Below are 23,558 nucleotides of genomic sequence, written 5' to 3' on the forward strand. Positions count from 1 at the left end.
AGCAGCCGTTCACAGGGCAACTGTTTTCCAATGGAATGGTCAAAGAATGCAGCTTTATGCTAGAATCACAGATTCACTTCAAATTCAAAACCAGTCTTACACTTGACTTAACCAACACAATCGAAACACATGTAAAAAACAAAATAAAAAAGCTTTGTGGTATGCTACTTTACAGGATACATTATGTACTTGATTTACTTTCAAAAATAATTGCATATTTGTGACCCTGGACCACAAAATCAGTCATACATGAGTATATTTGTAGCAATAGCCAACAATACATTGTATGGTACAAAATTATTGATTTTTCTTTCATACCAAAAATCATTAGGATATGAAGCAAAGATCATGTTTTATCAAATATATCAAAACTTAATTTTTGATTAGTAATATGCATTGCTGAAAATTTCATTTGGACAACTTTAAAGGCGATTTTCTTAATATTTAGATTTTTTTGCTCCTCCGATTCCAGATTTTCAAATAGTTTCAAACAGTCACCCAAAATTTGTCCTATCCTAACAAACATTACATCAGTTGAAAGCCTATTATCACTTTTTAGATGATCTCAATTTCAAAAAAAATTGACCATTATGACTGGTTTTGTGGTCCAGGGTCATATATAGTTGAGCTCAACAGTTTACATCTATTGTTCCTGAGTCCATTGTTTGTCCTGAACTGTAGGGTTGGGAATCGAAAATCGATTCCGATTCTGGAATCGGATACTTAAGATAAAGAATCGGATACTTGTTATAATATTAAAATTTCGATTCCTCGTTTCGATTCCTGGTTGCATTTTTTTCCATCTAGTGATCTGCCAGGAGTTTCCGCGCGTGCAATCTGCCAGGACTTTACGTGGTAATGTAAACATCAGTCGAAAAGATGGATCACGGTAAGCGTTTAAAAGTGTGTCTACGCTTTGTAAAAACCGAAGACAAATCTACCGCTGCACGCAAACTTCATCTTAGAGATCTGCAAGGGACGGATTTTAGTCCTGCGCCCGCCCACTCCAGAAGGAATATATGTTATTTCGTCCCGCAAAAGCCCACATAAAAGTAACTTATACCCCCGCGGGAAGACAGGTATCTACTTTATCTCTTGGCTGCATAAAACAAACCCTCCCGCTTATGTAAAGGCAAAGATGACCAGAGTAATAGTAACGAACTCGCGCGTGCCTAATGTATTCATTCTTGTATATCGGAGTCGTACATTAGGCACGCATAAGTCCGCTGGTGATTCACAAACTATTCATGCTTTCGGTGCTCTGATCCATAGTATTTTTGCGTGAAATTTCAAAATATTTGCATAGTTTTCAAAATGAATGTCCTGTGAGTTTTTTATAATGAATGCTTACCCATAGAGGTGGATCTTGTAAGGGTCAGTGGTGTTTAAGCACATATGAGCACCAGCATAAACAGATTTACAATGTATTTACTGTATTTTTCATTTATGTTTATTTTATAATAAATACAAACAGTAGATATTCAGTCACTTAAGAAAGAGTACTCTGAAGTTGTGAAGAATGTCTGAATTAAATAATTTAGGTGCTTTAAATCTGTATATGTATATTCATGCTAAAAAGTTAGAGCAGAGGATTTTCTTTTAAATTCAAAAGTATAGCTTTAATTTAAAGTTTGTTTGATTTTTTTTATAACATGCAGGAGAAAAATAAAAAGGCAAAACAAATGTTTAGGTTAATAAAAAAGGTTAAAAAATAAACACCTTTAGAGGAAATGTCAGGCATAGGGGGGCCTTGCAAAACTGACCCGAGAAGAAGGGGGCCCTGATATAAAAAAGGTTGAGAACCCCTGTGATAAAATAATATGTTGCAAGCTAGCACTGAAAATAAACATGTTTAATATATTAATGTTTGACTTTTGTGTTTGTTGTTGTTTTTTTTTTACTAAATTGGAATCGAAACTGGGAATCGAAAAGAATCGGAATCGATAAGTGGAATCGGAATTGGAATCGAAATCGATAAAATTCAAACGATACCCACCCCTACTGAACTGCCTGCTGTTCTTCAGAAAAATCCTTCAGGTCTCACAAATGTTTTGGCTTTCCAACATTTTAGTGTTTTTGAACCCTTTCTAACAATGACTGTATGATTTTGAGATCCATCTTTTCACGCTGAGGACAACTCAGCTATGCAACTATTACAGAAAGTTCAAATGCTTACTGATGCTCCAGAAAGAAAAAAAAAACAATGCATCAAGGGTTTGGGGTGGGGGGGGGGTGTTTTGAATTTGAAAAATCAAGGTAAATTCAACTTTAGTCTTCTGGGAAACATGCAAATAGCTTCTGAAGGGCAGTACTAAATATTTAGGCAAAATAAGCAAAATGTCCACCTCTCCATTCTGTTCAAAAGTTTTCACCCCCGGCTACTAATGCATTGTTTTTCCATCTGAAGCATCAGTGAGCATTTAAACTTGCTGTAATAGTTGCATAGGAGTCCCTGAGTTGCCCTCAGTGTGAAAAGATTGATCTTAAAATCATAGCCATTTTTAAAGGGTTCAAAAACACAAAAATGCTGGAAAAACCAAAGAATTTGTGTGACCTGAAGGATTTTTCTGAAGAACAGCAGGCAGTTTACTGTTCAGGACAAAGAAAGAACTCATGAACAACTATCACTAAACAAAAATGCACAGCTGTGGATCATTCAGGTAGCAACACAGTATTAAAAACCTTTTGAACAGGGTAATTTTTATAAATGTAACTATTATTTTCTCTTGTGGACTATATGTAAACATCTTTTATGCGAATATCTTATTCAGGTCAGTACTAAATAAACAATAACATGGATTTTGTATCATACTTCTTATTTGGGTAATGGGGGGGATGTAAACTTTTGACATCAACTGTATATTTGATATTTTTCTTCTAAATTTAAAAATAAAAGTTTTCACCTTGGAAGGCCTCAGCCACAAAAAGAAACAATTTTTTACAATCCATTAAAAAGTAAATTCAGTTGTTTAACTTCTCTGGAAGGGCTACATCACAAAATGATGAAACAATAGTGCATAACAATTTTACACGCTGCATTAAAAAGTGAGATCATACATCTGCTTTAAACTTGTACCTATTCAACCTACAGAGCATTGCAACCCATTGCAACTGTAAATTGACTGTATTTTTAGTAGAGAGCCACCTTGCCATTTCCTGTATTCGCATACTGTACAGATCAAAGGTTGTCCTGCATTCTTCTAAGATTATAATGGGATCTTTTTCATTCCTGCTCTTCCAGACAATGATAACCATCTTGACTGTTCCTATTCCTCATGGAAGAAACTCTGAAGCACTAAACATCTGGTGGCTTTTAACTAGCAAGTACCAAAAGTACAAAAACTTAAACGTGATTATCCATCCAAAGGCTGACTGTACCACAGCCATTAAGCCAAGTGCAAAACATATGCAGTGACAACAGTCAATTATTGCAGATGGTCTGATTAGGATCAGGCACGATCACTGACCTTCCTTCGCTTGACTCGTTTATGGATAATAAAAGAGGGAGGAGGACGTCAGACTATGGCACAGGAGATGTTTTATTCTCTTCAAAACAGTCTCTTAACCATGCCTGTGGTTTTCAGGAAAGTGAAATGATGCAATAGACATCTCTGCTTAATCGCTGTACCCAACTTCCTTCCCAGAATCACAATCTAACAATGAACTACAGACTCCCAAAAGGAAATGCAGATGTAGAGATGTAGATTGCAGCTCGCTTCTTTGTAGACATGAAGTCTGAGAAGGCATTTTTAATGGTTTTTGTGGGAACAAGACAAACTCAGCTGTTATGAAAAACTGTGTAAGATGCGATCAGAGACTGGTGTTATTCTGAAACAGTGAAATGCAAAAGGTTTGAGCTAAAAACGTGATTAGGAACGTTCGACTGTGTGGATTTGAGCCTATTTTTATTCTCAGGGTATGTTCTCTGGCAAATACTCAGAAGCTACATGCCTAGTCCATTATGGGCGAGACATGCTGAAAAACATTCCACTGACTTGCTGACGTATTTTCCTACTTTCAAAGTCAAGATGGAGATAAAATACATTCCGTGCTTTATTAATGTATTATGCAAAGTCCAAAAAAAGCATGGTATTTAACTCAAACGTAGTAGTATTTAATGTATGTAATGTCTTGTGCAGTTGCTTTTTTGCAACATGCTTATTTATCTAAACCAACGACTTCTGCAGAATGCTAACTATTTAAACTATTCAGCAAAGCATGAGAATCCTACGTACAAGCTGACCTACAGGTTCAGAAAAATGCCAAACACCTCAGGAATAACCTGACTGAAAGGGTAGAAAAACATCCCATGAATCCTAAATTAATAAACACATTTTAGGTAAATCAGCGGCCGCTAAAGAAGAAAGCAATGTGGTTTAATTTGCTAACAGATGTTTTGGTTAATCCTTTCACTCTATTGCATGACTTAAAAGGCAAAGTCACTTAGCAAGCCTCTTCAAATTAGGGAGTCTCCACATATTTCCTCAGACATTGATCCCACCTAAAACACATTAGCAAATCTGCAAGATTAAGTTTGGCCACAGCCGATATGTACCAAGCTGACGAAACGGCATTTGACTCCAGACTGGCTGACTTGAGCCACCACTGATGCTGCAGGGCCCTAAAAGTGCCATTTAAAAGACAGTTATAGAAACATCAAATTAGTCCTTTCTCTGAAAAGCCACAGTCTGTGGGAACGCAGAGTCAGTAGGAATGCCAAGACTGTTTTTTAAGAGACTAAAATTAGATGGATGTTAACTTGAGGCCTATTCTATAGTATACAGCTATAAGGTCAGTAGTTTACTTAACCTACATAGCTGTGCATTAAATCACTTGCCTCCACAAATTTGCTTAAAGTTCATGCAAAGTGTGGCATACATGGAATTCACAATTATATATAAACTTTCTAATTGCTTGCAACTTACTGAAAGACTGGAGACTTGACTCTTGACTTATCACAAGTAAACTGCATTTTCAAGCTTTGCATTTATCAAATATGTAGCAATCCCTGGAAATCAAGTGACTGATTTGACCAACATATACACACATGATGAATATAATGCTTCTTAAAGAGAAATATACGCTGTGAAATGAAACCACAAGCAGATGTTGATGGCCTGCCATGATAATCTCTGAAATCCCCCAACAAACACACTGTATGCGATCAGTGCTCATTTGTTAAATGATTAACTGATAGACAGGAAGACCTCTCTTTTTTTAGCAGATCACTTTACAGCTCACCTGAGGCCTTTGAACAATCCCAAACCCTGAGCCAGACTGAACTCATTCACTTATTCACTAAAACAGTGGACTGGAATATTATTTAACAAATAATTTGCTTCCATTACAATCTGGAAAAACAGACCACCAAAACTTAGTCATTAAACCACACTCTCAATAAATAGTGCCAACTAAATATCAAATAAAACATGTGGAAATGTCTCAAAACCTAGTGTGCTGCCTACTTAGCATTCTGGAGTAGGGGGTCTTTAAGTCTGAAAGTCAGTTTTAACTCTCTATAATCCATTTTCATGGAAATTTGTCTTTTTGTCTCCACTGGTGGTACAACATATACAACTTATTCACAATCTAAAGAAAAAAAATAAATAATAAATAAAAGTGTGTGAAAATGTTTTCTTTTAATGCTATATATTACATAACATAATTTTTATCGATATAAAATCTCACAGCAAGCTGTCCATTTATTTTTCTTTTAAACATGGTGATATTTGTAAAGCGATGCATACTGCATTATTTATTTTTGAAATGCAGTAAAATAAAAAAATAAATGAATAAAAATGACTATATTCATATTAGCTATACATTCAACAACAGAAACAGTGAATGCAGGTGTCTGACAGCAACAGGTCAGCAAAGTGGTACTAAACTTATCACTAGATGAACTTAGAATAAACATTGCATCATACATATCAAAAGAACTCGTTATGGATAAACGAAAATGTATATATAAACCTCCTATATGGTGCCTAAAAATACCTGTGCACCTTTTGGTCCACTGACACAGAAATAACCGCGCTGGCCTAGCCATTATTCAACCTAATAATAACTTATCTATAAGAGCCTCGCAGGGCAAGATAATATATCATTACAGCTTGAAGAAACATGCAAATTACACGCACATTAAAGGTGTGCTGGTAACAATTAAACGTTGGTGGAAAGTTCCACTCCGTTAACAGACGCGCGCGCATTCCTCTGGCGCTGCCGGAGCGCGCGTCACGCGCACATACCACCGCACTGTGAAGTTCTCGAGCGAAAAATCATTAAAATCATTAAAGTAGCACAGGAGACAGTTACCTCAGCACTTTGCCAACGGCCTGAAGGACCATTTTACAGCTTAATCCGTTTTTCGACGACCTCTGTGTGATCGCACTGTCTGTGGTTATGGTGTGATCTCCAACCATGTTTCCAAACACCCGGGCTGAACGGTGATGAAGGACGCGCCTCTGAATGCGATCATAGATTCTGATAAAGTGATTTCAGAGTTTGCAGGAGCAGTGCACGCAAAACAGTCACGCTGCTGTTCTTCTCCTTCAGACAAACTTCTAGCCAATCACAGAATAGATGGGAGGGGCCAAGGCGCAATATTTGGAATGTAAAAAACCTCATGCATGTGACTCTAAACACACACTGGACGCAGAATACAATGTGCTCGATATGGGTACTGTATAACTGGACTTTTCCCTAAAAACACCGCCACAGCAATAACTTACTCTGAAAAACTTCAGATATGATTACAATATTTATACTGAGGTAATATAATGCAGATAAAAAGATGTATAATTCTATATTTCCATTATATTTATCATGTAGGCCCTATATAAGTGTCTAATGTACAGCTTTCTCCTCAATGGAAACGTCTAAGAGTAAACTATATCCTTATTAAAGTTTATAAGTAGCATTTTAGTGGGCTTTTTATGCATTTGCCTGCCATTTGTATAAAATAGATACATACAGTCTTCAGTGCCACATGATCCTTCAGAAATCATCCTAATAAGCCAATTTATTATCAATGTTGAAAACAGTTGTGCTGCTTAATATTTTTTTGGAACCTGAATACTTTTTTTCAGGATTCTTTGATCAATAAAAGTTCAAAAAGAACAGCATTTGTTTAAAATGGAAAGGTTTTCTAACACTATACAGTACTGTTCAAAGTTTCTGTCTTTCTTTTTTAATTATTATATAGAAATTATTACCTCTATTCACCAATGATGTGTTAAATTAATAAAAAAGTGATGCCATAGATTAACATTGTTAGAAAAAAAGATTTATATTTTGAATAAATGCTGTTTAATTTAAACTTGTTAATTAAAGAATCCTGAGAAGAAGAAAAAAAGGAAAAAATGTGGCAGCAAAACAGATTCCAACATTGATAATTCTAATAATAAATCAGCATATCAGAATGATTTCTAAAGGATCATGTGATACTTAAGACAGCTGATGAAAATTCAGCTTTGCATCACAAGAAATATAAGTATATTAAAGTATATTAAAATAAAAACCATTATTTTATATTGTAATCACATTTTGGAATATTACTGTTTTTTTCTGTATTTTTGATCACATGAATGCAGCCTTGATGAGCAAGAGGCTTCTGTAAAAAAAAAAAAAAACTTACAAGTCTTACCGATCCCAAACTTTTGAGCTGCATTATATAAGCTTCCCAAGCATTACTCATTTTTGTTTGTTTTCAGTTGAAGTACTAAAATAACTAAAAGTACTGTACAGAACTAAAACTAAATAAAACTAAAAATTAAAACTGAAAAAAAAAAAAAAGCACTAACAAAAATGACATTGCACAACATGCTTATTAAACTTTAAAACTACTATTAAAAAAGTAAGTAAACTAACTTTAATTTTTAGGTAATATTAACAAGCTATAATTGTTATGTAGTACGACCTGATCTCATGACGAAAACGTACCTGTGGGAAATTTTCCGCAAAACGTAAAATGCGTAATAGTAAGTACATTTCACTGCAGTTTCCAACAGAAATAAACACTAGAGGCGGTAAAACAGCAAGCACTTGTAATCGATTTCATACACAGTTATAATTACATCTCCAAATGTTTCGCTTTCCGATTATAACAAGCTTGCTCTGTAGCTCAGCCGGCACAGATGGACTTAGAATGCGGAATCCTTGGGTAAAAATCCGGTGTGAAAAACATGACTCACGATGAAAGAGCTAAAGGATGAAAGATCGAAAAACAAGCTAAAATGGCAAACTTGCGACTGCGTTTTTACATCACATCTGCTTTTGTTCAAACTATCGGGTAGGTTTAGTTGTAGTGTAGATGGTACGTTATTTTAAAACGTCAAAGAGTTTTAGCGTTATAGCACCTCTTAACAGACATTTCAAGCCAGAACGACGGTGACACAAAACCAACGTAACTTTCAACACACTTTTAGCGCCACTCAGTATATATTTCAAATAGAATGTTTCACGAAACATACATAGCGGTACATATTTTGCATCTTGTGAAAAAATTCTCATACACTGTAAAAAGTTTTCACCAGATTCAACTTAAAAACCCAAGTTCAGCAGCTGCCTTAAAGGATAACTATTGCCAAAATGCAACCTGGCCTGTTTTTTTTTTTTTTTTTTTACTATAAACGAGACAAACTTATATCTAAAAGCATAATTACGACAAACGAGCCATTTTTGAGATTGACCGTGATTTCGTTTTGTGGTCAATGGCCGGTGAATGGGAGTACTTGGGGCATAACTTTGAGCGCATCAAAATCGTCATTTTTACAACACTAAGAAGGCTCGACACACCATTAAACTTTGCTCGAAGTATCGCCTGGGTCTCTACACATGAACTCGAGCATTGAGAACATTGTGTACACAGAGTTTACTAAAAAGAAAGGTTTTGAACAACTCACTTTCACTGTTTGAGTTTCCACTTGCGGCCGTCTTGCCAGTCAAGAGGTGTCGATCTCTGAATGCGAGGAGAGTAAAGATGGATAGCTCCTAAAGCATATTTCCATATAAATGCACGGCTAATTTGTTGTTTGTGAACTTCTAGCCTAATATTTCGTCCTATGGAGTCCCTTCACTCGCATTCGGAGATCGACACTTCTTGACTGGCAAGATGGCTGCGAGCAGAAACCCAAACAGTGAAAGTGAGTTGTTCAAACCCTTTCTTTTTAGTAAACTCTGTGTACACAAACAATGTTCTCAATGCTCGAGTTCATGTGTAGAGACCCAGGCGATACCTCGAGCAAAGTGTCATGGTGTGTCGAGCCTTCTTAGTGTTGTAAAAATATCGATTTTGATGCGCTCAAAGTTATGCCCCAAGTACTCCCATTCACCGGCCATTGACCACAAAATGAAATCAGTCAATCTCAAAAACGGCTCGTTTGTCGTAATTATGCTTTTAGATATAAGTTTGTCTCGTTTACAGTAAAAAAAAAAAAAAACAGCCCAGGTTGCATTTTGGCAATAGTTATCCTTTAAGTTTTTAAGTTAAATCAGCTTAAAACAACAAGTCATTTTAACTTATTACAATAAAAAAAGAGTTGATATAACTTGTGAGTTTAAATGACTTAAGTTGATTTAACTTAAAATCTTAAGGCAGCTGCTAAACTTAAATTTTTAAGTTGAAACTGGTGAAAACTTTTTACAGTGTAGGTAGGTTTTCATTAGATCAGGTTGATAGTATATTACACTAATAAAAATTCCTGCACAGCAGCAGGAGAATGACCAAAATGTTGTTTAAAATACTTTTACATGGAGTATAGTGCAGGACACTGCTATAACCGCTTGATGTGTCAACTACTAATGAAGCATTTCCTTAACAGGTTGCTTAACAAGTAAGTCGTGACGTACTGGATGCTGCTGTTGTGCAGCAATTCGTGTTATGACAATGTAATTTACAGTGGAACATCAGGCTGGAATTTTCCTGCAAAGCTTGAAGGCATGTTCAGACTCGAATCTGGAAAGCTAGAAGGGCCGGTCTGGCCTCGGGACTAGTATTTTAGTCCTCTAACAGCATGCCAAGACAGACAAACACATGGTAGAGAAGCACAGCCTCCCTGGCTCCTGCATGGGCCCTCTTTAGCTTTTCTGGTAATATATAAAATAAAAATAAGCACACATTCTATATATATACAGTATATAAGTCACCAGAGCATACAGACACATCGTTTGTTTTTAGAACATATTAATGAAGGTCATAATGCTATAAGTGTTCAACCCTGCTAATATACGGGCTGGTTGGTTCAATCCAAACATAAACGTCAGCGTTCAATGATTACAGCATAAGCCTTAAAAGGTCAGCCTGAAATAAACACTGGAAAAAAAAAAGAGGGGAAAAAGTGTTTTCTAAAATGAGGCATGGACGTCAGGTTGTACGTGGGAGTGGTGAAATAATGGGGCCTGTGTCAGCGGGACAGGAGAGGGGCCGAACATTGAGCATTCACAGGCTGCGTTTGTCCAGGAGGGTAAAAAACCAGGGGCAGAGAGGCAGATGGAGGCTAAACAGAGGAGGCTTTCATTGCCTCTACAGGTGAGAGAAAATGAAAGAGCAGCTTACGAAAGCAGTGACGCAAATGTGTAGATGATGCAGCGCAGTGAATGTTTTCTTAGTAAACTCAATGCTTTAGGAATTTAAGATAGGCACCTGCCTTTTACTTTAAAGGACCAAAATATCTTGGATATATATAGTGACAAAGGATCTTTACTACTAAAGGTGTGGTCACATTAGGCAATGTTTAGGCAAAATAGGTCGTTTTTTTCATTGTGCGGCAATGTATTAACCACAGCTCACACAGAAGTCACCTTCAAACCAAGAAGCTTTCAAAAACAGCCAGCTTGAACCCATTGCTAAATCTTTCTGGGGAAAACTTTAAAGGTCCCATATCGTCAAAATCAAAATTTCCTGGCTTTTTTCATGATAACTAAGGTCTAGGGGCTATCTAACTACCATATGAGTTTCAAAACAGTCAATCCACAGTAAACTGCACACAGCCTGCTTAAAGTAGCTGTTCATTTTCACGAGCAGCTGTGACTTCCGTAACGATGTGACGTCCGATCGACTCAAGTCACCGCCTTCAGTCACAAACCAACGTCCCACCCTCCTTTTGTCAAACCCCCAGACAACAACGCATCCATTCCATTGAGCAACAACAACAGGAAAACAAGTGGAGAAAACCCTGTTCAGTCGATAGATGTCAAGCTACAATCATTGCACAGGCTTCAGAACAACGTTAATATAAGAGACCAGCGGCACGTCAACTTCAGCCTCTTTCACACAGCGATTCCGGTAAATACACGCATAATGTGTCCCACGATTTGTTCCGGAATTGTTTAATTTGGTTCATTCACAGTTGTTTTCCGGAATCTGTGCGTGCTTTACACACAACCCATAAAGACATGTGACGTTTGGATGTGAGATGTAATGCGACGCGTACGTTTCACTAAACTGAAACTAACCTGAACAATCTGTGCTTCAGCGCTGATAGTGAGGAGCTGGCTCTGCCTGATGATCGCTGCTTCATTCCACTTTGCACGTAACGTTATTTTTCGTTGTGAAGAGTCGCTTGATAACGTGCATCATTACTACAACACTGCCTTTAGGTTCTGGCTTTGGTTCACACAGTTCCCGCAATTTTCCAGAATCAGCGCGCATTGTGAAAGGGGCTTTACTAAAGCAACAGTTATGTAGCTTACTGCATTCGGTGTTTGTAAAAGAAAAAACATTAATGATCATTCTAAAATATCCTGTTGAGTATCAGCTCTCTCTATTGCTCTGAGCTCGCTTACGTTTACAGCATACATGACCGTAGTTACCTGTGATTGGCCAGGCTGTGCGTCACTCAGAAAACAACAGGCCAATCAGAAGAGAGGCTCATGAATATTAATTAGATGGGCCAAAATCGACCTGTTTTTGACAGAGCTCCTAAAAAAGGAGCTGTAAAAATATATTGAGATGGATTTTGGCACTTATACCGCAAATATATATTCTTCAGGACATCAACAAATAAAATAAACCTCCAGAAATGTGTACGATATGGGACCTTTAAAGAGCAGGTCATACGGTATTTTAAAGTGTCCTAAAATGTGACCCTGGACCACAAAACCAGTCATAAGGTTAAATTTTACAAAACTGATATATATACATCATATAAATGCTCAATAAATAAGCTTTCTATTGATGTATGGTTTGTTAGGATAGGACAATATTTGACCGAGATACATCTATTTGAAAATCTGAAATCTAAGGGTGCAAAAAATCAAAATACTGAGAAAATCACCTTTAAAGTTGTCCAAATTAAGTTCTTAGCAATGCATATTACTAATCAAAAATTACATTTTGATAGGTTTACAGTAGGAATTTTACAAAAAAATCTTCATGGAACATGATCTTTACTTAATTTCCTAATGATTTTTGACATAAAAGAAAAATCAATAATTTGGACCCATACAATGTATTTTTGCTATTGCTACAAATATACCCCAGCGACTTAAGACTGGTTTTGTGGTCCAGGGTCACATATTGTGTTTAAATAAGAGGTCAGAAAACCTTGTAATTTTCTCAAAATATATATGTATATAAAATATAAATGTATACATTTAATATTAGAATTATTTTGCAATGACTTCAAAATGATTCAGTCGAAGCAGTCCTGAGGTGAAGGTCTGTTTTAATGCAATTTAAAATAGTGGGTTTTATTTTTAAATACTTTAAAACATAATATATTCTTGTGATGCAAAGTTGAATTTTCAGCATCATTACTCCAGTATTCAGTGTCACATGATCCTTCAGAAATCATTCTAAAGCTGTTTCCAATATATTATAATGACTTCTGAAGCATTTCTGAGTAATTGCTGATGAAAATTCAGCTTTGCGTTACAGAAATAAATTATATTTTAAAGTGCACTCGAAAAAAAAGTTATTTTTAATTGCAATAATATGTCATAATATTAGTTTTTTTATATATATATACACTTTTGATCCAAAAAAATGGAACATTAAGCATAAGATCTTACTGATCCCAAACTTTTGAGCGGCAGTGTAGTTCAACTGAACTTTTATTCTGATGGTTTGTGGTAAATATCTGTTTCGGTGTGTGTTTGACGGTAGTTTTACACAAAGTAAATGCTGTAAAAATGCTGAAGTGACTCCCAGAGCAGCTCTGGAAACTGAGGTTCATATGTTCATGTCTTCATACATGACATGCAAACACTGAAAACACTACAAGCATTATAATTTAGTTTGTGTAGCAGAACAATCTATGGCACTCATTTACACAGAGACATAAAGAACATGCAAATTAGTAAAGACACACACTGACTTCTGCTGGTGCATTTATTTCTGCTATTAGATTAAACCATAGCAAATAAAAATATCCAGAGCGTATAAAAGTTATCTACGTTTCTTGCTTAAAGGTTGTATCAGCGATTTCTAGCCTAAAACATAAAGTGTCAATTTCAGCTGACCTTTCTTCACGATCCGCTCGCTGCCTGCCCCATAAATTGTCTGTGAAAAAACCGCGTTGGTAGTGCCGATTGTTTTTTTGGCATATCTCGGACCCTAGGCTGACCAGAGAGACGCGTTTTTTTCACAGACAATTTATGGGGAAGGCAGCGAGCGGATCGTTATGAAAGGTCAGCTGAATTTGACACTTTATGTTTCAGGCTAGAAATCGCTGATACAACCTTTAACCCTATTCCGAACCAATATTTTTGTAAAGAAAACTTATTCTATTAATCATGAATAATTTCAGCCACAGCTCTTAAAAATTGAGCAATCAGTCTTGCTGCATTGTGATCGGTAACATGACATGCAAAAACCAATGGCACCAGCACTGACATCAAATGTGCACATTGAAAACATCTTTATACGGCAAGTTTAAATACTGACAGGCATAACTGAGATTTGAAAACTGCATCAGAAAAAAAAAAACTTCAGTCTGTCCTAACACAAAGCTACTGTATTGACTATTTTAATACCGCTCTTTTGGAACTTGACATTTATAATCTGCACTTGTGTTGCATGGAGATTAGCTGCTTAGACAGTCTGTCAAACATCTTATTTTGGGACTCAAAGAAGAAAGAAATATGGAACTTGGAACAATTAGGTTGTGCAAATTAACATGTCATTTATGGTTAAACAACTCCCTAATTATACAAGCAGAATTGAAAAAAATACTCCTAAGAATAACAGAAATATTTAAAATAGCTCAGGGTTGAGTCTGAGTTTTTTCCCCCAGAAAGACTTTAACTTGTCAAGTTCTCGTTTGCAAACATGCCAACAGAGCTCAATATCCAGTCTTGCAAACCTCACTGCTACCTACTAAAAAATGCCCTTTGTCCGATTGCCTAAAAAGAACCAAGTACCTGTTGAAGAGGGTCCACAGAAGACCATGAGAGATTTCAAGGCCGTCAAAATCAACCGGTGGATCTTCTTCGACTTTCGACATTTGGGAACTTTTCAGATCACTCATCACAACATGAACATGAACATGAACATGAATGGCTTCCTCATCCTACCTCATTAGACTTCAACAGAAATAAACAACATCACAGTCTGCCAACCCAGCAATACGTGCGAGAACTTCACAGCCGTAGAGTGAAACGAGCTAAAGTTTACGGCTGTGGTCTTCGGATAAGTTCCTCTCTTGTCTGTTGCCGCTGATAAGGAGGCGTAAACCATGAAGATTGACATGCACTTGACTTGCACTGAAACATGAAGTATTCAACATACAACCACTGATGGGTCAGCAATACGCACCCTGAAAATAATAAGGAGCTCAAAAGTCATATTGACAATCTGCACTTTGAACTTCGAAACCAATGTTTGTGTCACACTGTACAACCAGAGCAAGATTTTGTTATATAATGCTTACAGAGTGCTGTGGGAATATTCAGAGGTTAAAGTTTGTCTTTTGAGGGTTTGTACTTTCACTACTTCCTGTTCCTTAAGAAAAAGAACAGCAGGAATGTGCCGATACATTGTTTGGGCTCCGTGGAGCCATTTCCCGAGACGCTTGCTTGAACACGAACGGCTTTCCTGCGTTTATGTGCTTCCTCAGTAAGCAGCAGCCGAGAATTTCTGTTCAACGCAAAGCCGCGAGCACCTTCCTCAAATATTATTGTTAACAAAATGGTTTCTGTGCACTGACTGGGAAAAGAACGGCTTGCTGGAGGAGATGAAGCTGCTGCACCTGTGCAACAAGAGTCTGTTTGACTTCAGAAAATCAGCTGAAACCTCATTTGATGTTCAAATTCAACTGTAATGAACTTGGTTCACTAAAACAGAATTACTTCTCAGGCCAGCGTTTCCTGCATTACGTAATGCTATTGATCACCTACAAATTGAGATTTCTGAAGAACCCTGGTGCGCACCAAACAAGCAGGCCGAGACCACTAAAAAGATGGGTCTCGGTCAGCTTCCAAAAGAACTCTGGTGCGGTTTGAATGAAATATGACTGCAAGATGGACCAAATACTTCTAAACGAACCAAAAACAGGAAATAATGGTAAGATGCGACACGCTATGCAACATGATTTCACAAAGGGAACAAGAGATGTATCCAAAACAAAACAGGCAGAGAGCAATCATGGAGGTAAAGTGCCTTTTATGAGCTCTTTGTGAGTTTGCAGATGGTGAAAATAAAATCTTAAGGGGATAGTTCACCCAAAAATGAACATTTGATGTATATCTGCTTACCCCCAGGTCATCCAAAATGTAGGTGACTTTGTTTCTTCAGTAGAACACAAACAATGATTTTTAACTCAAACCGTTGCAGTTTGTCAGTCATATAATGGAAGTCAATGGTTACCAAATATTTAAGAGTAAAAAAAAATACACACAGATAAAACCAAATTAAACCCTGCGGCTCGTGACGATACATTAAGGTCTTGAGACACGTAACGATTGGTCTGTGCAAGAAACTGAACAGTATTTATATCATTATTTACCTCTGATCCGACGGAATGTTCAGCTCTATGGAGAATTAATAATCAAAAACATCTGCAATTAATTGATTTTATTAAAATAAAATGTTCTTAAGTAAAATGATATATATATATTTTTTATTTTTATTTTTTGTTGGAAATTAGCCACTTAGACTAATCGGTTAATCGATAAATTAAACTGAAACAGATGCTTTCATGTAGTTTTTGAATTTAAATATTACCCTTTCAAAATTCACGCACACCTTTCAAAAGTTTGGTGTCAGGAAGATTAAATTGTGCAACTATTTTACAATTTTATTGTATTTTTCAGTATTTTTAACCAAATAAATAGAGCCTTGGTGAGCATAGTAGTGAATGAGAGAGTGGGCCTGTGCTAATTCTAACAAAAAGTGACTCTTATCACTCGTGGCAGAACAGCTCGGCTCTCCGGCTACAAGAACATCACGTTTCCCAAGTTACCAGGTCAGCCTCACATCTCTCCTTCTGTGTGTGTAACTGACACCAAAGCACTGTGGCATTACCCTGAGGACTCTACAAAGAAAAAACTAAAACTACATAAAGAAAGAATTACTGTGTATATTGCATGTTCCTTATGAGCAGAGACGGGTTAAAACCTTGTCAGAGAAAACATGTTCAAGTGCATAAAGAGAAAGTTTCCTGCAGAGATCTTTCACTATCCATTGGCAGCCCATCAGAGGATCTCAACAGGAAGTTATATAACCGTCTGATACTTGCAATGTCCATCAGCGCAGCGGCAGAACAATGGCCAAGCAGGAGGTACATGTGGAAGGTCTCTTGCTGTGCAACCCTCACATACTTCACATTTCCCTCATGTAAAACAACTGGGATTTTACCATCTAACACTCGAGTGCTTTTAACATGGTTGCAAATGAGAGAGCTGAAACTTACCTGATCAGAGAGTAAGATCCCGACCTTCTAAACTTCATTTTACCAGAAAGACTGTTAGTAATACAATCCAGATCTAGTAGTTATGCTGTTCATCAGATAGCAATGATGTTTCACTAAAACTAAACACAGTGAAGGGTATTTCCACATATTCATCAAGTTATAATAACCAAAAAGACAAAAACAATAATTTTAGTACAGAATATAAATGAATAAATGGCACAGAGAGCCGACAAAGCAGTGGTTTCCGTTACGTTCGGCAGTCTAATGTGAATTTATCCTCACTCTCAACCCAGCTGAGAAAAACAATCCAATTAAGACCATTAATCTCACCGTTTACCCTTGTGAAATGGTAGTGTGCCTAATTTTATGTGCACTGGTAGTGCGCTTTAAATCTTAAAAGTACGTTTAAAAAAAATTATACTAGCAGAGAATATAATATCAATGACATAAAAGGCCACTTAAGTTTAAAGACACTTTTATGACTATGTATAACACGCTTAAGAGCACTTTATCACTTAGCAATGATATTAAATTAAAAGTTTTACTTTAAAGTACATTTGAACTAATTAAGTTTTCACAATCTTAATAATTAACAATCACTTACTTTAATGTGTTGACTGAAGAACTCCTAAATTTGACTAACTGCATTTAATCTAATTTTAAAACTACAATACATTTTCATTTAATTGCAAATAACATGCAATTAAGTGTCTGAAAGCTTTACATTTAGTTCACACTCAAAGTATATTCTCTTCATAATAAGTGCTCTTTTTTAAAAGTATGCTGAAGTGTACTTCTTTTTCACGCACAGTGCTGCAATGGTTACTAGCTGTGAATCACATCTTTATTAAAAAATACACCCCAAAATCTCTTAAAGTCCCCCTGTAGTCAAACATTTTATGCCCTAAAACTAATCTTTGATCATCAAAATTACATATTTAAATGTTTTTGTGAAAATAATTTTCTCATGCCTTAAAACGGCGTGAATGTAACTCTACCCCATTGCCTCATTTACTATACGCAGATCTATGAATATGCAAATGAGCCCCGCCTCCCCTCACTCACACCAGCCAGAGCCTCCTGATCCAGAACTTAACTGTAGTAAACACAATATAATGGCGATACACGGATAATAACTGATACAACTATGTTTTTAATAGCGGACAACTACAGTGGATACTGTAACAATTGTTAAAGTTACGTACTTGATGATGTTGTGTCCTCAAAATGCCTCGAAGGCTCGAATGCAGCCTAAATAGTGATTCCAGGTCGCGTCCGCGAGCGTATTCGTCTGAAGTGCAGACGGCAATGCGGGAGAGGTGCTTCTGACTCCGGGCAACTTTTGCACTGTTGCCGCGGTTTATTATTTAAGTTAACGGTTAGCAGCTAGCGGTTTTGCTATATTTAATTCTTGGTTTTGTGCTGATAATCCTATTTTGAAAGCTAATGATATTAATCTATCCATGACGTGATTGGTTATTGAATTTGGTTATTGACCTATCAAAAAAAGGCTGTTCCAAACAACATTTCTGAGACAGCCTTTGGGAAACCACAGTTTTAAAGGGATAGTTCACCCAAAAATGAAAATTTGATGTTTATCTGCTTACCCCAAGGGGCAACCTCCCGCTCTCTCTGTTGAAACCATAGACTGTAAAAAATATGGACGTAGTATCGTGACGTCACCCGTAGGATTCTGAAGCGCTAATTTGAAGCTCATAGTGGGCGGGATTCGGCCGCACCATCTTGGAATCGCGTCACCGCGCGTCACTCCCGGATAATCAAAAATGGGCAAAAAGGCGGGATGTGGGTGGAGTTGGTTGCTGAAACCACGCCCACCTAGAGCGACAGTGGTGACAGCAGCGGCAATCCCCCTGTCACTCAAGTGGCCACGCCCTTAATGATGCTGAACTTTAAGGCTTAATATAACTTAAACCGATGAGTTATAAAAAAAATTCACCCCCCTCACAGTTGACATGAAGGGCAAAACTAGCTATATAGACCAAAACCATTTTTTTGAACCAGGCTGTAAACATACTTTTTTCTGCTGTAAAGTTGGGCATTTTAACATGGAGTGTCAATGGGATTGACTCCCTTTTGCAGCCAGCCTCAAGCGGCCAGTCGATGAATTGCAGTTTCAGTCACTTCCGTGTTGGTTTCACGAGGGAGACCGGAAGGTTGCCCCTTGGTTGAAACCAACACGGAAGTGACTTAAACTGCAATTCATCGACTGGCCGCTAGAGATTGGCTGCAGAAGGGAGTCAATCCCATATAGAAATACTGTTCAGTTTCTCGTAAAAAACGTTTCGTGTCTTAGGACATCAATGTATCATCACGAGTCGCAGGGTGTAATTTGGATTTGTCTGTGCATGTTTTTTTTTTTACTTTTAAAGGTCTGGTGCCCATCCACTGCCATTATTTGGCTGACAGACTGCACCAGTTTTAGTTAAAAATCTTTGTTTGTGTTCTGCTGAAGAAACAAAGTCACCTACATCTTGGATGCCCTGGGGGTAAGCAGATAAACATTAAATTTTCATTTTTGGGTGAACTGTCCCTTTAAGGAGAAAAGCAATTGTGTTGATTAATGAATTAGCACATGGTTTGTCTAAAAGCATATTAAAAACACCACATAGACAAATAAACAACATAAAAATTTGATTTTCACTACAGGGGGACGTTAAATATTGTGGTTTGGTGCTTGTGCTTTTTGAGCCACATCCATTTTACTTTCATTAGCCACTAATTGTGAGCAGGCTGACTTATCCAAGACAGAAATAGACTAGGTCATCTCTTAACCCTTGCTTACACAACAAAAACAACCATTTCAGCTCCTTCTAAAGCCTAAATCTTTCTAAAAGGTAATGCTGGTCCTTGACGGAGAGCTGAATTTGGGACACACTACTGACTTTGTTCATGAAGGGAAAGGATGAGGTTTGGTTTAGAGGTGTGGACTCACAGCAGCTCCACCCAGACCAGCCTGTGCTATAAAACTAAACACTGCAAATTTTAGCACCAGTTCATCCCAAACACCCACTGAAACGGGAATGTGAGGACGTGCTAGACGGGACTCGCTCTCAGGATGGCGGGCAGAGCCTCAGGAGAGAGCCCTGATTGGTTACCGAACACAAGCGAGACATAAAAAAAAGTGGGAAATGCTAGTTTAGCTCAACTCTGGTTGAAGACGGTCGCAGGTACAGCATGATTATAAATCAAAGTTTAAGCAATTAATTTTCTACAGCCCATCTATCTCATTCTCAGTTTACCACGACACAGATTACAAAAATAGATACATGCTAATGAATTCCACACCCTGGAAAACAACAGAGGATTTGGGTAGTGCGCACACACACACACAAAAACAAACACACACACACACAAACAAACTTAGCTGTCCACAGAAATGTGCACTGTAATCTAGTCTGGAAGGCTGATTGAAATGGTTTAAAATAAACAAACCAGTTGGAATTATATAAATGTTTATTATAATAATGATGGGAAATCAGACGTTGAGGAAGCTTAGAGGAACAGGTCAGGGGGAAAAAAAAAACGTTTATAATTATTATATAACAGTAATGGAAAGGTGGAGACTTTAGCATTTAAAAAGACAGACAGAAAGAAAGAAAGAAAGACACACAGAAAGATAATATTGTCATTTTTTTTAAAAGCTGCAGTGTTACTCAATTTTAGGGCTGCTCGATTTTTCAAAAATCATAATCACGATTATTTTGGTCAATATTGTAATCACGATTATTTAACACGATTATAACTGGGTCCAAAACTTTATATTAGTGATTAATTTAAAGATAAAAAATAAAAATAAAATAAAATAAAAAGTTAAAAAAAAAAAAATACAAATGAAAAAAAAATAAAATACTGAATACTTGAAAGTCTAAAGTAGTCTAACAATACTACAGAAATTGAATGTAATTATTTGAATGTAAAATACAACTGTATTCACTGTAATGATTAAACATGTTTTGTTTCTTATTAAAACTACAAAAGTGCTTCATTTAAGAGCAGTGAGTGATTTTTCTCTTTGTGTTTTTACATTTTATTAAGCACAGAGACGGCAGAAGGAATATTATTTGTTGCCGCTTTAGGAGCCACACGGATCCAATATATACTGTTACACATGTATTTTCATTCTCAACTGTTTATAATCATTCAAGACATAACTGACAAGGGTTTATGAATAATCACCAAGCACCTCATTTTGAAATATTTTTATGTGCATTTGACCGCTTATGCGCGCATCTTGAGTTAAAAGAGAACTTTACATGTCTGTGTCATCTCGATTAATGTATTTTCATGATCGTTTGAAGCCGAAATCGAAACTGAATTTCGATTAATTGCACAGCCCTCCTCGATTTTGCTTTTTGTTATTTTGAGCCAAATGTCAAAATTGTCCTATGGTGTGACTGTCTCAAGCATGGTTCAATAAATTACAACTTTTAGAAATGAAAAAGAAAAGCATAAAAATGTTAATAAATACATTTTTGTACAAGTGTCTATTTTAGTAAATGGCAATCTTTTTTTTTTTCATCCATATATTTCTGAAAGCATAGGAACTTGATACATTTTATCTCTGGAAACCATGTCCTCTGGCCTGACACCATATCCTTATTTTAATTTGCATTAGCAGAGAAAACTTTAGTTAAACGACATCCATTCATGTTCATAAAGCCCCCTGTGAAGCCCATAACGCGCTGGTCAAGTTTTCTCTCAGAATTGTTCAAATATGTAACTTTTTTGGAACTACGTTTTGTTGTCGTTTGTGTTACTGTTTTGTGTTCTTAAATCCATTAATTACATTAATTCAAGTATTTTTTGATGTTTTTGCAGAAAATGTGTACTGTTATAAAGTGTCATGAAAATATGTATAACATGTGATACTTTTTTTTAGAACATAAAGAATTGAGGAAGTGGAAGAGAGAGAAGACACAGAAATATAGACAGAAAATGAACATGGATTCACCAGAAGATCGGTGCAGAAAGTAAATTAAATCCAAACGATGCATTAAAAAGAGTAGCCATGTACAGTCGTGGCCAAAAGTTTTGAGAATGACACAAATATTAGTTTTCACAAAGTTTGCTGCTAAACTGCTTTTAGATCTTTGTTTCAGTTGTTTCTGTGATGTACTGAAATATAATTACAAGCACTTCATATGTTTCAAAGGCTTTTATCGACAATTACATGACATTTATGCAAAGAGTCAGTGTTTGCAGTGTTGGCCCTTCTTTTTCAGGACCTCTGCAATTCGACTGGGCATGCTCTCAATCAACTTCTGGGCCAAATCCTGACTGACAGCAACCCATTCTTTCATAATCACTTCTTGGAGTTTGTCAGAATTAGTGGGTTTTTGTTTGTCCACCCGCCTCTTGAGGATTAACCACAAGTTTTAAGATCTGGGGAGTTTCCAGGCCATGGACCCAAAATTTCAATGTTTTGGTCCCCGAGCCACTTAGTTATCACTTTTGCCTTATGGCACGGTGCTCCATCGTGCTGGAAAATGCATTGTTCTTCACCAAACTGTTGTTGGATTGTTGGAAGAAGTTGCTGTTGGAGGGTGTTTCGGTACCATTCTTTATTCATGGCTGTGTTTTTGGGCAAAATTGTGAGTGAGCCCACTCCCTTGGATGAGAAGCAACTCCACACATGAATGGTCTCAGGATGCTTTACTGTTGGCATGACACAGGACTGATGGTAGCGCTCACCTTTTCTTCTCCGGACAAGCCTTTTTCCAGATGCCCCAAACAATCGGAACGAGGCTTCATCGGAGAATATGACTTTGCCCCAGTCCTCAGCAGTCCATTCGCCATACTTTTTGCAGAAGATCAATCTGTCCCTAAAGTTTTTTTTGGAGAGAAGTGGCTTCTTTGCTGCCCTTCTTGACACCAGGCCATCTTCCAAAAGTCTTCGCCTCACTGTGCGTGCAGATGTGCTCACACCTGCCTGCTGCCATTCCTGAGCAAGCTCTGCACTGGTGGCACACCGATCCCGCAGCTGAATCCTCTTTAGGAGACGATCCTGACGCTTGCTGGACTTTCTTGGACGCCCTGAAGCCTTCTTAACAATGCAGTGGAAAGTTTTTTTCGGGATTAAGTTAATTTTCATGGCAAAGAAGGACTATGCAATTCATCTGATCATTCTGGAGTATATCCAAATTGCTATTATAAAAACTTAAAGGAGAACTCCGGTGTGATTTTGACCTAAAGTGTATTGAATCATGATACCGAGTGTGAACGTACCTTGCATATCTCATCTCGGTTTGTGTCCAGCAGTCCGAAATCTGGGGTCAGTTAGCCGATGCTCACAACAGGTTGTCAATGAGAGTCAATAGGGCATCGAAGAAGCCATGTAAATAAATCACTGTTTTACGCCATTTACGAGGCACAAAGTAGCTCCACACTTCATTGGTAGACTTTCAAGGGCCCTGACATTTAAAACGAGATATTGAGAACTCAGAAAAAGCACCGGTAGTTTATTTACAAGAAGATTTATACAGACAGTACCTGAAGAGAAAATCCGGTCGCCGCCATCTTGAACTTAGTCACGATAAAGTCGAGTGTCGAGCACCAAGGAATTTATCAGGTTATCAACTTATCAGGTTGTAGTTTCCTTCGTGCTCGACACTCGACTTATCGTGGACTAAATTTTAAGATGGCGGCGACCGGTCTGTTCCTGGTGGAAAATGTCTGTATAAATCTAAT

At 37.1% G+C, this 23,558-nt stretch overlaps 1 protein-coding gene across 4 annotated transcripts in view; it reads right to left on the reverse strand.

Moving 5' to 3' along the window:
- Nucleotides 1-23,558, reverse strand: part of mob2b (MOB kinase activator 2b) — a 61,939-nt gene that overhangs the window by 11,713 nt on the left and 26,668 nt on the right. The window contains exon 1 of one of the 4 annotated variants that reach the window (XM_073850417.1): nt 16,851-16,988. The exons of 1 other annotated variant lie outside the window; for it this stretch is intronic. In XM_073850417.1, coding sequence (XP_073706518.1) covers nt 16,851-16,888 — 38 coding nt within the window. In that variant the 5' untranslated portion in view covers nt 16,889-16,988. Of the gene's footprint in view, nt 1-6,315; nt 6,529-14,361; nt 14,486-16,850; nt 16,989-23,558 lie in introns of those variants that run through there. 2 more of the 4 variants (XM_073850416.1, XM_073850415.1) reach the window with 2 other exon arrangements.

The sequence above is a fragment of the Garra rufa genome, chromosome 11 (genome assembly GCF_049309525.1).
Source record: "Garra rufa chromosome 11, GarRuf1.0, whole genome shotgun sequence".
NCBI classification, from domain to species: Eukaryota; Metazoa; Chordata; class Actinopteri; order Cypriniformes; family Cyprinidae; genus Garra; species Garra rufa.